The sequence below is a fragment of the Nomia melanderi genome, chromosome 4, assembly GCF_051020985.1.
Source record: "Nomia melanderi isolate GNS246 chromosome 4, iyNomMela1, whole genome shotgun sequence".
In the NCBI taxonomy this organism is placed as follows: Eukaryota; Metazoa; Arthropoda; class Insecta; order Hymenoptera; family Halictidae; genus Nomia; species Nomia melanderi.
The window spans coordinates 20,368,782-20,385,392 of NC_135002.1; the positions used below are offsets into that span (position 1 = coordinate 20,368,782).

The 16,611-nt window shown below is 39.8% G+C and overlaps 1 protein-coding gene across 2 annotated transcripts in view; it reads left to right on the forward strand.

The window, feature by feature from the left end:
* The window catches only part of LOC116425282 (uncharacterized), a 475,985-nt gene that overhangs the window by 448,403 nt on the left and 10,971 nt on the right, over window positions 1-16,611 (forward strand). For both annotated transcript variants that reach the window (XM_076366744.1, XM_076366745.1), the window contains exons 3-4: window positions 8,321-8,441; window positions 9,662-9,843. In XM_076366744.1, coding sequence (XP_076222859.1) covers window positions 8,321-8,441; window positions 9,662-9,843 — 303 coding nt within the window. The remainder of the gene's footprint in view (window positions 1-8,320; window positions 8,442-9,661; window positions 9,844-16,611) is intronic.

Sequence of the window (16,611 nt, forward strand, 5' to 3'; positions counted from 1 at the left end):
GTTCTAGATTATAGAAACCACGGATAAAATCAAGGACAAAATTAAAACTTGAACGTGATAAATAAAACAAATCACAGGACACGAAATAAAAGTTTTAATCTTTCCCGAGAAAATATGTGTTTGTCATTAGTCAACGGTAGTTCGCGATTTATCTTCCTTTTGTCGCAGTAAATTATGTTTTTCGTATTACAGGGGACAAGATCATTATTACGCAGGAAAACAAACGGATAGCTAAATGTCGTGTTCGTTTTCGATAATTTAATACTGTATTAAACCCAAGCGGCCTCATCCATTTTCCCGTTGCGGCGTGGTCGCTTTTCCTGAATTCTCAGTCGTCTCGTAATATGTCCCCGTAGACAGATTCGCGGCGAATTTGATTAAATCCTGATTCAAATGATTTTTAAACTAACATCGCCGCCTTCAGTGGGAGAATCTATTCTCTCCCTAATTTTGACTTAAGTGTCCTCCTGAAAAATTATTCTTTTGTTCCATTTACACGCCTAAAATAGAGAAGGAATTGTTTTTAGGTCTGTCCAATCAAGTTAAACTATTAAAATTGTGCTTAAGTTCCTCTCTCTTCCCTAATGGCTTCTGTTCTTCTCCGTCGTGAATTAATAATACGAAAATTGAAAATTGTAATTGTAAATTGCGCGCAATCGAAACTAATTAAATCGGCAAGTGTGATATTACTTTATCGTTATAGGCGATCAAATTTTCAGTACATGTTTTCAAAATACCAATAAAACGTTTCGATATCTTTGGTATTACCATGAAAATTTGATGGTAATTAATTGTATCGAACAAAATTATAGTACTTCTTTGTTAAGAAAATTTAATGACAGATGTACAATACTTTGTGTCTGATAATAATTGTAGTACTTCTCGTGGATCTGTTTCTCGAGAAATTTCCTATTTGCACCAAATCATAGCGGTTATATCGGTATATTCGCAAGTACGTACATAATTTTACAAGTTCTTGCAGAAAGGCTTGACTTGGGGAAGTAACTTCTGCATAATTTACAGGCCCATCTGCTACCACTACCATGTAAATACTGCCACCATGTTACTTCCCTTCGAAAATAACTCTAAAGTTTCCCTTGACGATCTAAAATAATTTGAAAATAATAGCCGGCCGTAAGGAACTCCTCTTTCCTCTGAATAAATTTCGAAATCATTTTTATGTATATTTTTCTTTTATTTTTTTTTATAAAACACGGGCTGAATAAAATTGTTAATTCCCATCTGCAAAAGTTACTCGCAAGCTAATAACTTTTACATCACTTCCTTCCGACTTAGTTTCAATCTTTTGCATTAATAGTTTTTTTTATGTATTTTCTTGGATGTGAAAGCCAGGTGCCCGAAGAACAGCAGAATATTTGCATAAAATTGATTGCATAAAATTTTTGATGCATACGTTTCCCTTTAGAACAATTTTCTTGGGGCGAAAGAATTGTACCGTAAAAGAGTTACCGCTACCTCATAAATAATTAAATATTTCAATAATTTCGTTTAATCCGTTTTCGATGCATAATTAGAGAAACTTTTGCTGTCAATATTTGAAATTTAAGGACCATGCCCTTCCATTCGTCACTAATATCACTAATATCAACTTTGACATCATTAATTGAACTCTAGCCTGTCAAAATATAATTTATCCTTTTTAATCTCTTCAATTTGTAACAAAAAAGTATTCTGCAGAACAATGAACTCCTTGGCCCACGATTCAGTTGAAATCTGTGCTTGATAGAACTGCTTTGTCATTACCAACGTACTAATTCACTCTAAAGTATACTAATTAATTACTGCAAAATATAGTAGAACCTCGATTATACAATTTAATTAGATGATAACAACCCAAATAAATGGAGATTCAAAGAGAAATTCTTTAAAGGATGCTTGCAAACTTAGATCATATACAGGTTATCGTGTAACTGACGGTATAACCGAATAGGAGTTGATTCTATATAAAAGAAATAATTCTAGAATATAGAATAAAATGTGTTCACATAAGGCTTTGTCTTCAAGAAAATCAACTTTGTATATTCGCCGGGTACTCGTGCACTTAACCATACCTCGCTATTAGATCTCACTGTAAATTACTGTTTCGATGGAAATTTATGTTGATAAAATCATATAGAAAAAACGTCACGAAAATTTTTACTGTACTTGAGAGTTGAAAATGCGTAAGAAAACAGAATGTTAAAGTACCCATAAACTTTGTTATTACAGAAATTATTGAAAACGCTGTCTATTCTGTCGAATACAGAATTCTGCTCTTCTAATGAAGTTTCTATGAATGCATAAGTAGGCTGTGCGTCGATTTTCCTTGTTCCTATGGGATGTTAGCTTGTGTGTTAGTCAGCCAAGGCCTAAAAGGCTTACTGTAGGATAGTAAGATAAACATTTTTTGTTGCTGGAAGTCTTTTTTTTTTGTTTAACGTGGAGGAAATCTGTAAGCAGACCCCCTCCCCCTGGCGGTCGGTGGTAGTGTGAGGCTCTTACCCACTAAAACCTCCACAGCGACCTTCCTGGGCCAGGAGGGGGAACCACAAGATCTCTCAGAGAACACAACCGCGACTCCCCCAGGCCTGGCCAACCAGTTGCGATAACCTTAGGCCGGCCCCGTACCGGCGGAGGTTGACCTTCCTCCTATATCGTACGGTATATATCCAGCAGTGCAGGGCGGTCGCGCCCTGTACTGCAGTCGCCTCGACGGCCGCGTTAACGGATTCAAGGTCCACGCCCTGAGTCCACAGCCATCCGGGGGTGAGGGGGGGGGGGGGGGGGAGATCATTCAACTTATCGTCGTCCCCCCTTCCTCGGGATCAAAATAGTAATACTCTCCTGACGGGGGGGGGGGCGGAAAAGGCCCCCTTTCCAGGGCCATTTACACCGCCGCCCGCCTCCGTCATGGGGTGGGGCCCTGGGGGCGCTATGCCACGCCCTCTCAGCCGCCGGCGCCACCGGGGTGCCCGAACGGAGCCGTTACTTTCACGCAGCCGCTCGACAGCTTCCTTGTGCGACATAACCTCTTCGCAGAAGGAGACCACGGCATCCCAGAACATCTCGCTTGCCAGCATAGCCCCGACTACCGCTGACAGCGAGAGGTCCTCGCCAGTAACACCCACAAGGATTCGGCGCCGCGTTGAAAGCTGGGACAAACCTCCAGCGTATGCTGCGCCAACTTGTTTGGACAAACCACCACCGTCGCTTCCCTATCTATTTGGCACATGTACTCACCGAAGCAACCGTGCCCGGTGAGCACATCTGTTATGTGGTAGGCGAGCCGGCCGTAGCCTCTCTTCCGCCACTTATCCAGGGGCGGTAGAAGAGCCCCGACGGTGCGTATCTCGGCGTGGAGAAGAAATAGAAGACCCAGATATTTCATACTGGAGCCCAGCTCGACGCAAGCTCCACCTACCCGGATCCATGACCTTAGGAGCGGTCTCGACCGAGGCCGCCCGTTAAAACAGACGACCTCAGTCCTGTCCGCAGCTATCCTCAGTCCCAAGTCGTATCGTATCCGCGCGACGATGGCTGCCACCGTGACGTCCGCTCCGCGGATGGTCCTCCCAAGCCACTTCCCAACGGTCACAAACCAAGGTATTGTCAGCGCAACACACCAGGGTGGCGTCGTCGGGAAACGAGTCCTGCAGGACCATGTTATATCCAAGGTCCCACAGGACCGGTCCTAGGACCGATCCCTGCGAGACCCGACAGTCCACCTCCCTCCGCATTAGCCTGTACCGGCCTTGATACACGATCTCCCTGTCCCGCAGGTAGGACCCGATCACCGCCCTGAGATAGGGAGGCACATTGTGTAATACAAGTGCCTCTCTAATGGCATGCCAATTCCCTCTTGGAAACTATACTGGCAGGCCGCCAGGTTGGGTCCGTCGCGGGGCAGGTGCCGGACGAGGCGGGCAGCTATGATCTTTTCGAACATTTTGCCCACCTCGTCCAACAAACATATTGACTGGTACGCGGAGGGAGACTCCGCGGGCCTTCCTTCCTTCCTCAGGAGGACTATCCGCCCTTTCTCCCACAGGTCAGGAAATAGCCCTGACCTAAGAAGCTCCGAGAAGTGACGCCCAGGGCAATTGCCCAGGCCATTCCGGGGATGCCGTACAGCCCCGGGGCTTTATTCTTCCCCCGGAGCCAACATATCACCCCAGCCATCTCCCCCTCCGTGACCCCCAGCTCGGTGGACCCGGGTGTAGTGGTCAGGACTGCTTCCCTCCAGGGGAGAACAACGTATCCACGACCGTCCCGAGAATCCAGGGATCTAGGCTCTCCGACAGTGGAGGCGTCCACGGCCGCAGCCGTCCCATCACTGTTTTATATGGGTGCCCCCATGGGTCTCTGTTTAGAGAGCCCAGGAGATCATTCCAGGCCTGGGATTTTGCCCTTTTAATGGCCAGCTGTAGGGCAACCACTTTTTGTCAGTAGTCGCAGTACAGCTCGGCAGCCCTTGCCTCATCAATTGGTCGCCGTCGACGGGCCCGGGTATATCGGCGTCGCGCGGAGACGCAGCTCTTCCTCAATTCTGCAGTCTCCGGCCACCACCAATACACCCTGCTCCTCGGGTGGACCCTGGCCTGGAGCATTGCGACGTTGCATATCGCAGTCATCGCGCACCGGAACCAGCGCGCCTTCCTCTGCCCGTCGACTGGCCCGACCGGTCTCTTCAGCCAGGCAACAACCTGGGCCGCTGCCATCAAGGTGTCTTGGTCTAACCTTTTCAGGTTCCATTGCGATGGTGGACTTTTCCCTCTTAGGCGACGAGGGGTGCCGTCTGCAGGGTGACGGAGGGGCCGATTATAATGTATCTGTGATCAGTAGCGTTTCGGCCACTACCGCCACCCTCCAGCCCGTAATACGGCACGCGGCCAGGGGAGTTGCCCACGACAGATCGACTATCGAACCCCCGTTATGCCGCACGCACGTATGGTATGAGCCCGTATTCAATAAACGGAGCTCGTCTCCCGCCACTAGCACTGGAAATTTTCATCGACATAAACTTCAATCGAAACAATGATTTGTAGTGAGATCCACCAACGAAACATGGTCAAGTGCACGCGTATCCGGTAAGAATTTTTTCGGTAAAAGTTAGAATATTCAAAGCTGATTTTCTAGGAAACAAAGCTTGATACGAACACATTTTATTTTACATTTTCGACTTATTTTTTCACATAAAATCAGCTCCTATCCGGTTATACTACCTGTTGAATGACACCCTGTATAAACAAAGGCATAATCTAAGGTTCGGAACTGTTTAGATGTTGAATAACCAAGACTCAAACTAAGTACTTGAAATTACAAAAAAATGGAATCTGATTAATCGAAGTCCTACTGTAGTATATTATTTAAACTTAGAAAAATTGAATTCCATTTTTATTTGTCAAACTGTATTTGGAATCCTCGTCGCCTGTTTAAAATGATACACCCAAACATGGAGTTAACCAATGGCGGGAATAAAAATTCAACACCCAGTGCGCGATTAAAAGCCGATAACCGCGAACAACTCAGTCTACCGAAGAAAAACACGATTATCCAGAACTCCGGAAATTTAGAAAAACATCAAGCCATCGTTTCCACGGTCTATGATTCTCTGCGAAAGAAAAGTGATACATTTTGCTGCTGAGCCAGGCAGATAGTCTGGCTAAACAGTTTTTAGGTAAAAGTTAGTTTCCCGCTCCGTCTCGCGGAAACCGTACGTTTGCCGATTCCCACAGTTAGAATTTACTTCCAAGATGATATCATGGCCAGAGCCAAGGAGTTTTTGTCGACATCTGATTTTCGTTTTCGATGACACAGGTATAACGGCGCTAGGGCAGCAGATATAGTTCGAACTTTTCTGTCATGGTGACACGTGCACAATTTAGTTTCCTCGGCCGCAATTGCAGCTCGCGCGCCGACGTGTTCATCCCTCTGAACACTCATTCCTGCAAAATAAAAGTTGCCGACCGCGCAATGAAACAGAGCACGAGGACTGGCTCGAGAAACATCCGACATTATCGCGATAATGCAGCGTCGTCTTCTGGCCAGGTCGGCACGCGGTGTATCCATTACTATTACTTTTTTATTTTCACTGTCGTACGTGTGGCCGCAGCGGAACATCCACTTTCAAAACCCTGTGTACGCCTCGCGTTGCGATCCAATGGACGCTCGTAAATTCGTCACTCCTTAACGGCGTCGTTAATAGCAAGGAAAGAAATTGAACGCCTGATTTGTCGATCGTTTTCTAAAATTGTTTTCAGATGTGAACCATTCATTTTCCGGGACGATTAACTCCACAACACGTAAAGTGGAAACATTTGATGAAAAAAGGATGGACAAAATGAAGTCAGTTATCTTATCCTGTGAACTGTTCATATATGAGTATTTAGTTTAGAATAATAGTGGTCTGACCACTATTCTTGAGTTCTTTAGAAAAAAAAAGTTTTTGTGAAGTGTTCTTGAATTAATTCAATACGAATATTACAATGATTAATATTAATAGTAAAGAATAATTATTAATAATTAGTAATAGTTGACGTCGTTAATAATATTATAATATTAATGTTCAATTTATCCAAAAATATTTCCTAAAAGCTTTCTTTCTAGAGAACTCAGAAATAGAATTTAAACGATTATTATTTTGAAACATTCATATGGAATGTATATGTGTATATGTTTCTAATTTTCGTTAATATTTCTTTTAGTTTGAATGTTTAAAATCATCTTGAAAAATCACAAATATATGTACTGTTTTTCAGTATTTGTATTGAACATTTTGATTATTTCAGCTCTTTGTTTCAAGTTCAAGTTTTTTAACTTTTTTTCTTTTGAAGTTAATGTAGGGTACCGATCAAGCATATTCATGTGGTATCATACAACTACTCATCATAAACAGAAAGATGGAATTCCTCGGGAGAAAAAGAAAGTATACGATTTAAATTAGAATTGACCGTAAACGCGAGATGTGGAAAAAAAGGAGCAGGTGCAGGCGAAGGATTCCATTTAGAGCTAATGGAACGTACATGTCACAGAGTTTCCTCGAAAAGAACCAGAGCAAAAAATATCGACAGTTACATTTGTGTATGTCTTTAGTTCTGTTTCGTTTTCTCTCTTACAACGTACCCAATATTATTTTTTTCGCTTCTCAGGGAAACGAGGGAGACAGTGTCAAGAATGCACGAGAAAAATATGTTCAGTTAACTCAGAAAATAAATATAAAATGTGATCACAGATAATACGATTTTTTTTCACTTTAAAGTTGAATGAGGTTCCTATGTTTCAAATATCTTAAAATTAGATCGTGTAAAATTAAAATTTCTGAAAATACGATTAATTGTTTATGAAGTAGAGAATATTCTATACATTCAACGAAAACTGGGAACAAACGGTAATTCACCAATTAAAGGTGATTTAGTTTCGTTATAGGCTCAGGTTTTTACATGTTCACGTGATAAAATAAGATATTTTTATTTTCTTCCATGATTTTTAGCGACTGGCTACTGGCGTACCTACGACACTAAAATGCTTCGCACATTCGAAAACAAAACACGGGCAATAAACATTGGAAAGTAAAACGAATGCAAACAAAAATTGCAATAAAATAGAGTGTTTTCTGTGGCGTGTAGATACATTGGTATGTGAAATGAATAAAATTTCACAGTTATTTTTACAAAAATTCGAATATGTCCAAATCGAACGAATAGTTCGGAAATCATTGTCAGACATTAAGCTTTATCGGTCGCGCTCGCTGTGCCCGAATTTATTCGTCAATTTGTTGTATGTCAATAAGCCTGCTGGAAAGATATATAAAACACGGAGAATTGAAAGTGGTAAACAGTACCGGCACACGAAACAGAAGAACAGATTTAATTGAGCTCGATAATACCTGGAACATTTTCGCTTCTGTATACATTCAATGAAACTGTATGTAAGTTCCTGCAGAAGTTTCGGGAAAGAATGAGAAAAGTTACAAATAAGTTTGAACTAATGGTTTTATAGTTTTTCGAACTATTTCCCTTTAACATTGATCAATTTTCCATTGCGTTATGTCAGTACTTTCTGACCTTGAAGCTATAAAGCCTTACGCAAATAATATAAACAAACAGTTTAATTTCGAATTCCCGAAACATTTGCAGTAACCTGCGTATCTCACTAGAATAATCATTTTTTTACTTTATCAAGATTAACAATAATGAATAAAATTGTACGCACCTATACAACTGAAGTTTCTTCTTGCGTGAAATATTATGATTATTACTTACATTATAGTAACGAATGATTTAATATTTGAATTACAGAAATTTCTTCTGTACTTTTCCAGCAACCGAGGAGAAATTCGATCTTGTATATAGAAAGAAAACCATAGATGATAAGGATGTAGTGGTGATAACGTGCATAGCAGAAGGGTTATTTCCAGAACCCACTCTGGATATATCCATCGAGTAAGTACTCCAGCTGGCTTTCCAACCCCCGAGCATGAACTAGAGTAAACTGTCCAATTTTCTGATATTTTTAGATTTTGATAAACGTGGCGTTTCACTTATTTGTTAACAAATAAAATGCTATTTTTCGCGATACGCAATGATCACGAAATTACTTCACTAGATAAAGTACAGATAAATACTATCCAGTAAGCGCAAAAATTTTTATGAATTTCATTTAACTGACTTAATGCATTTATTCCTGCATACAGATCGTGATAATATGAAAATACAGTTGTAACAGATTTTTAATCAAATTTATATTTATATATTGAAGTTCCACTATTTATTGTTAAATTGTTATTTAGAATAATGTTATTACATTCCGAAAATGTTATCGTATTCTTGCTTCACATTGTTTCTTTATATATTCTATGGTACTTAGTAAATGTCAATTGCAAGTGGTCTTCTGAAAACGTGGACAAAAGTCATCCGATTTTAGTACCGGAAACTTCTCAGTGATAACAACAAATCCTGTGAAACTGTGCCGCAGAACTGTTATCTGAAATAATAAAACCAGTAGTACAAAGTGTGGTCGGCGACTGAGCTAAGATGAAAGTGCAAAGAATTATTATTAGTGTTTTACAAACACCTACAAGTCGCAAGACAGACATAGAAAATAACGATATAAAAGAATATGCAAAAGAGAACTTTTTAATTCATAATACACCCCTTGACGAATAATGGTCATAATAATATTTTTATTAGATTCAAACCTTTGGTAATAGGTGCGTCAGTAATCATTTGCCATATGATTAAGTCCCCAAAACGATAGTACGCGCGTAAATAAGGTTACATTGTTGGAATATCAATAAAACACTAAATGTACGACGCGGCGAATTTGAACTAATTAAACAAATTATGTTAGTCACTTTGCCCTATGAACAGCTCAAGTAACACCTGTACTCAAAGAAAAACATCATGCAGCCATAGTGGTAACGTCAATCACAAAGAATCAAAGAGAATGTGCTGCGCGTGAAATTTTCGAGCGTGCCCGTGTCAATAGAATTGCGGTTTCGAGCGAAGGAGCTCGAGCATTGTCATTTGGCGCGATTACTCGGTCGTGGTTAAAGGAGAAAATCGCATGTCCTGTTTCGGCGTGGAACGACCCCGTATATTGCATGACGTTTCCTCTTTAACGCGGCCCGTGATAATTTTGCAAACGTCGCCTACTGTTACAGGGGTCTTCCGGAAAAGCAAACAGAGAAGCCCAGCGTTACGGTGCGCAAAGATGGACTGTACGATATCTTATCACGAACGGCCTTGCTGGACGAAGATTTACCGGAAGCGGCGATTGTCAAATGCTTGCTGGGTATACCGAAGGCGAACTACAACGTTTCCCACAAAACCGTCTACTATCCCGGTTAGTATAAACGTTATTTTAATCTTTCTCCTGATCTATCTGTACCTCGGTGACCCTTATCTTTCCCCGCCGGGCCGCCACGGAACACCGGAAGTGTTCAGCGATTCGATCTCGAACGCGACGGTGAAACACGCTGGAGAAAAAAGGGTGTCGTTGGTCATTAGAGCGAAATCTAGTCTCTTGTGTCTATTAACCCGCCATGACGACATGTAACTTTGAAGTGATGCACTCTCGTGTGCCTCCAGATTTCAAAAATCTCGTTTCGTTCCATCGTTTCATGTCTTCCAGCGTCTTTTTGTTACTCCGTGTCTTCATAACCGTGAATTTTCTACATGCTTCTGACTTCAATTCCTTGCGTTTCGATGAATGTTACTCGGATTCATTTTAAATGTGCAAGTAGCGATTATTTCGTGGAATTATTAGCGCTTTCTTCTGCTTCGTCGTTTCTGTATTTTATATGTTAGGCGTGATAACGATATTGAATCCCTATTGGATTAAATAAATCTGAAATTAAAGAAAATATGCGGGAAAAGAAAATAATTGTGATTGTTACCTCAGGGGAAAGCCGCTATAAAATGCTAAGATGTAAACTAAACTAGTCTCAATGCAATATCGAATTCCTTTTGCAATTGTAATGTAAATATTTTTACGTACGTATGTACATAGGTCCAAATTCTAACTTCAAAGTTACAGATCGTCTATTTTAGTAAACTGTATTACAGTAGAATCTTTAAAAATTTTCAATCAATTGTTCATTCATACGTAGAGAATAATGTTTACTTCAGATTTCAATTGGAGAGAGTTACCAATATTTTCTTATTAGACATTCTTGCCATTCTCTTAGTTAAGTCGATAGAAAGTCACTAGTTTTCTCATGATGAACGTTGACGAAATTAAATTCTAGACGGTACAGCAGGCTCTAAACTATCAGAGAAAATATTATTTAAATAGAAAAATAGAAAATAGAGGAAAATCGTCGAAAACAATCGTACCGAGATAAATAAGGGTGCAAAGGTTCAAGAAGATCTGATAATTTACCCACCGTCGATCAATTTGTCGACAGTGGGGTCATGAGGTAGCATATGACAACACGAAATACATGAACGTCGTGTATACGTTAAAGTACACGACGGTTGTCAATATTAATTATTTTCCGGCTTGCTATCTTTTAATCTCGAGAAGTGCTTAAAATATCACTGTTGCGGACTGGCTATTAGTTTGCATTTCCCTTCCCGTCTGCAATGTTCTTTCTCTCCAGTGTGCACAGGCTTCCCAGTGCGCATAAACAAGGCATGTCAATAACAAGTTAAATACCATGGACTGTTAGCGAATTTAGATTGTGATGCGTGTGTATACAATATAGTGTGTAATATATACGTGTATATACGTGTATGCAGGCTGACCTATTTAAATGGACCCGCTCGGATATCTTCAAAATTGTAGGTGGTAGGAAAAAAATGTGTCAAACAACAATGTGGCTGTTTCAAGGGGCTCTTCATTTCGTATATGTAAGTAGTTTCTTTCTATATGAGTGTGTAAGAGACATATGAAGGTCAACCTCATTTGTTCTCATTCAATCGTGTACTTTTTAATGAACTAATTATAGATGCAGTTCATCATTCTGCATACACACCTACTAAACTACTCACTTATACCAAAAAATCATTAATTTACGACATGTCTTAATCTTAATATTAGAAAATAGTACACAATTCCCGTATAACAAACATTCAGAGAGCTGAGTATAATAAATTCTACCTATACCGTTATTCAATATTGGAATTAAGATATTGCGTAAACGCAGAACTTTTCGCTATATCGGGTCAGTACTTTTGCAGAAAAAATGATGAACTGTATCGCTCAGTGTATTAAAAAGGCATATAGTTCCAGCTAAAGAGACGAAGTTGACCTTCGCATATCGTTCACGCGTTCATATAGGCAAGAATCACTTATATGAGATGATGTGTCCCTTGAAACCACCAAACTTCTGTCTAACACATTTGTTTGTATCATCAATAGTTTTGAAGATATTCTAGTGGGTCTATTTAAACAGGTTACCCTATGTGTGTATGTATATCCTGCGGAACACGTCACCGTCAGGTTCAAAACGATATCTTCCACCGACTCGTCGAATAAAACACTCTCCACCCCCTCGCGTGCCTACACCAGCATACAATGGCGTGGACGTGCGTATGCCATTGTGCCAATATACGTATCTTTCCCTTCTCTGTTTTTTCACGGGTCTATCTTCCATGAGCCGCGGAGATACACGCGGGAAAATGTCGCACTCTTCCGCGTTTCCGCTTCCGCGAGGGAAATATTGCAACGCGACGAAACGAACATCCGTCCGGGAACATTTGGTTTCGGCCGAATGGAAGCTTTTCAGGACATTTGATAAAGTCAAACGGGAAACAAAAAAACGGGGACATAGAATGAAAGAATTGCCACTGTTGACCTCTAACGTTTCACGGCGCGAGATGGACAGAATCGAGCGAAAATTACACGATAAACGAAACATAATACGGAATTTGATGAAATTTTTGACTTGGAAAGTTCATCCGGTGACTACGCGAATATTGATTCGAATGAATGTCGCATTGTTTAAAAACTGTCGCAGTATAGACCGTCGAAATTATTCGTTTCCCGAGTAAGCGCTGTTTTCATAGATCCTTAACTATCTTTAATCCTTAGAATTATTGTCTAATCAAATTATCTCGGGCAACATTTCGCGATTAAATTGAAAAAAAATGTTATGAGAACACTCTTCGATCCGCCGATATGAAAAGATGGATATTTCTCTTGAAAGACAAGTTGTATGGGTCATTACAAAGAATTCCTTTCGGTATTCCTTATTTGAATGTATCGTTGATAATATTGCTAGAATTAGGAAGTAGTTTTGTTAACAAAAAATCAGAAGTGTATCAAAAGATAGAGCTATCATCGAATGAAACGTATCGACGTCAAGTATGTTACAAATGTACCATTTTATATTTAGGAAACGTTTAATTCGATTTAAAATTGCCCAGAAATAAACCCTACAGAATCATTACATAACATCTTTGTTCGCAGGTATAACGTATCTTCTATCCAATTAGATCATTTATTTTATAAGACCAACACTATTCAAAGTAAAATTTGTGCCACGTATAAAAAGTCAATTAGAATGAATGACACAAGCAAAAGCTCTTCGGTACTTAAAGTCGGTGTCTCTTTTAACACGTTCATTGCTAAATTATCTAGGAGAAAGAGAATTTTATTAGAAACAGTATGATTATTTCTTGACAACTAACAATAAAACACTAACTAAATCAAACAACGCACACACTATTTATATACTCAGATGCTCTTGTCTCACTCACACACTTTCTAGAACATTCTTTCATCACCATGCATTAACTTCACATATATTTGGAATATTCTAGATTTATAAAAAAAATGAACATTATTAACATATAGAGAAAATCAATATAATCTAGAATATTCCAATGCTTTGAACATTCATTCAAAACGCGCTCACACACACAGTCGCGTCATTCATTTATTGCACACACATTCATCACTCAAATACATCCATTCCCACAATTATGACAAATAAAAATTTCCTGGAATCAAAATAACTCAGTGAAAGAAACACAGCATAAAACGCCACAGTACATCACACCCAGTATCCTTGTACATGACAAACACTTGTGCCACCCAAAAGTATATATTAGAGCATGTATGACGATCTCTGTCTATACCAGACAACAAAAATTCTCTATTCATTGATCGAGGATCATTCGCGTTGTGACCAAGGTAGAATCACACCAAGATCATCTTAATCCAGATCTCAGGCATTTCGGTATATTATACGTATTCCTTTATCCTGGCGGGTGTTTCATCCCCCAAGATGACATTCCGGGAACGTGGTTGAGTTCGGTTCAAAGGGCAAAGTCCCCAAGAGGCCAGCGTTCACGCCGAAGGGTCAAGAAGTGGGCGTAGACAGGTCTTGGCGTGTGCATCGCGTTTACTCGCAGACGGCAGAGTATTTTGCAGTGAAACTTGTAGCCACGGTCCCTTCCTCTCGCCTCGTTATCATCTTGGTCAAAGAAGGGTTTTCAGCTCGTCCGGTTGCAGGCAGCCTGCGGTGACACGAAGGAAAGGACTAAATTACACAGGTTAAATTGCTTGCACTTCCAACCAGCACACCCTGCCTATTATCATCCAATTTTCGTCTTTTGCAGACTAAATCTTCCGCCGTTTAGTAGATTCCGAGAAAGTGAAAACAACACAAGAAAAAGTATGAAAAAAGGAAAAAAATGAAACCAAAAGAACCAGAGAGAAAGAGAGAGAGAATGAGTTCGATGACGTCGGGGAATAACCGACGAGAGTCATCTTGACGCTTTTAGAGAAAAGGATCCTTCGTTAGCCAGCCGTCCCGTGTGTTTACCAATTTACACTCATCTGTTCGACACTCGAGCACGTGACGAACATCGCGCCGAGCATCGCGCCGAGCATCGCGATCTGTTTCGGTGACTTTCAAGGGTCGGAATTATTACTGATACATACCGCTGAAGGAGCACGGCCGAGTAGAACAGATGTAAGCAAACGCTGACCGACGCGCTAATTTCATTCGGGTTTCAGTAATACGTTGAAATTCATTCGTCGTTTTGATTGAACGTGCCGCTGAGGTAATCCGCCTATAGTTATTCGCCTATACACAATATTTACCGTTAACAGGATAAAAAATATTGAACTTTAAGGATATAGTAGGACCCCGATTAATCGAGTTGCTATCTTCCGCAATCTAGATTGTCCAGAGTCTCCTTTAAATTGAATCTCAATTTGGATTGTTAGACTGTACCTCGGAATATATACGATTGCATTTAACGTATATGTTTTGAAACATTTCTTCTCAAACCTTCGTGTTAAGGCCCCTTATAGCCTTCCCCTTTCGTTCGAGCCCTTAAACCACCGTAGCTTTAGATTTGTGTACACTTTTTATCTTTCTTTAAGACTTATTTGTACATTTGGTAGATTTTCTTAACAATAAGAGCCTTCGTCCCGTCGCGACTTGCAACCGTCCTTACGGTATTACAAGAAGGGACAGTGACAGCCATAAATCCCTGAACCCATAAGGCCCGCGATTCTTATTGCAGATTTTCCTTGTCTATTGTTCACATCTGCCGTCCAGTCACCAGCATTTTTAACTCTCTAGTCCGTCTGTTTTGGTATGTGTTATTAAGGCAAAAGCGTTTCTTGCTTTTTACCTTCCACGGTCGACGATTGCAAATGGGACGAATTAGTTAATAACATTAGCAACTAAAAAGACCCAAGAAGGGAGGGGACTGTGTCTCTATATGTAAGAAGGCCAACCAGAACGTTTTCACCCCCGCGAAGACCACTCTGCCGAGGTATCGTCGAAGACGATTCTGGGAGGTGCAGTCAGTACGAAATACGGAGTAGGAAGTACGGAGTAAGAAGTACGGAGTAAGAAGTAGAAAGTAGGAATTTCGATCCACCATATAATATAACATTAAAACGTATCAAGTCACCACAAGAATCAAGTCCACTTCACCTCCTACTCATTTTCTGAGTTTTGTTCCCGATCATATCGGGTGGTCCTTCGAGACGTATAAGTTTTATAATTTGGCACAGCACGTGTAAACGCCTACAAAGCTCGATCACCATTACGGTATCCACGAGTACCTAACATTTCGTTTATCTAGATTGTTAATCTCCGAATGAAATAATTTCATTATTGGTATAATCGAAGTTCCACTGTACTTGTATAATCAGATATAAGAATATTTGTAATAATGATCTAGCGGTTGGAATGCTATGAATGAATTCGAGTATTATTCCAATTCAAAGAATCTTCAAAATTTTCAACAATTTTTTTGTTCATACAGAAATAATGTAAGTAATAAATTGCGTCGTCGAAACTTCTTTCGTATTAATAGTTTCGAGGGTCTCTTTGTTAGCATTAGTCCTCTGTTCCTTCACACTTTATTCCTATGTAGGACTCTCTCTCTCTCTCTTTGACTATAGTTCTGACTGAAGTTCTGATTACATTATGTACCATAATATGATACTCCTTTAATGTCTCGCCGAATCACCAGAGATTAATTATCTCACCAGAGAAAAAAACATTTATCTTCCGCCTTGAAATAAAATAATCAGAAACTTGAGTATTTCAAAAAATTTCCTTGAATCCATAAATTATGGAGTTATCGATTCGCAGAAAAATATTTAGAGAAACGGATGAAAAATGTGAATCATTTTTGTATGAAATAGTGTGTCTTTGCTTTGCATTTTCATTTATTAATTATATTTTTGTGTTATCGCATTAACGAGCATGCGGTACGTGGTTACGAATAATTACAATTACGCAAATTATATTCGAACGCATGTAGACCCCCAAAATTTTACATAATTTTCCTGGTTTGCCTACCAGTTTCGTAGTTTGCTTTGTTCGTTACTAACAGTCCGAATTTGAAATAAACGCTAATTACATCGCGTTATCATTATTTAATTAGTGGAAATATGTCCTTAAATATTGTTATTTATTAATAATTATGTATTTGCAACCAAACATACGCGAGAGTGATAATGCCTTAAAAGATTGAACAACCAAAATCTTTAAGTTAAGAAATTAATTTCAATTGAATATTTCAGCAATAACTCCGCCCAAAATTTTTTAATTGTACGTGTGTATGTATGCTTTAATTTCAAAGCCTACTTTACAATACTCAAACATATTTGCTCACGTTTTTAGACATTTCACCC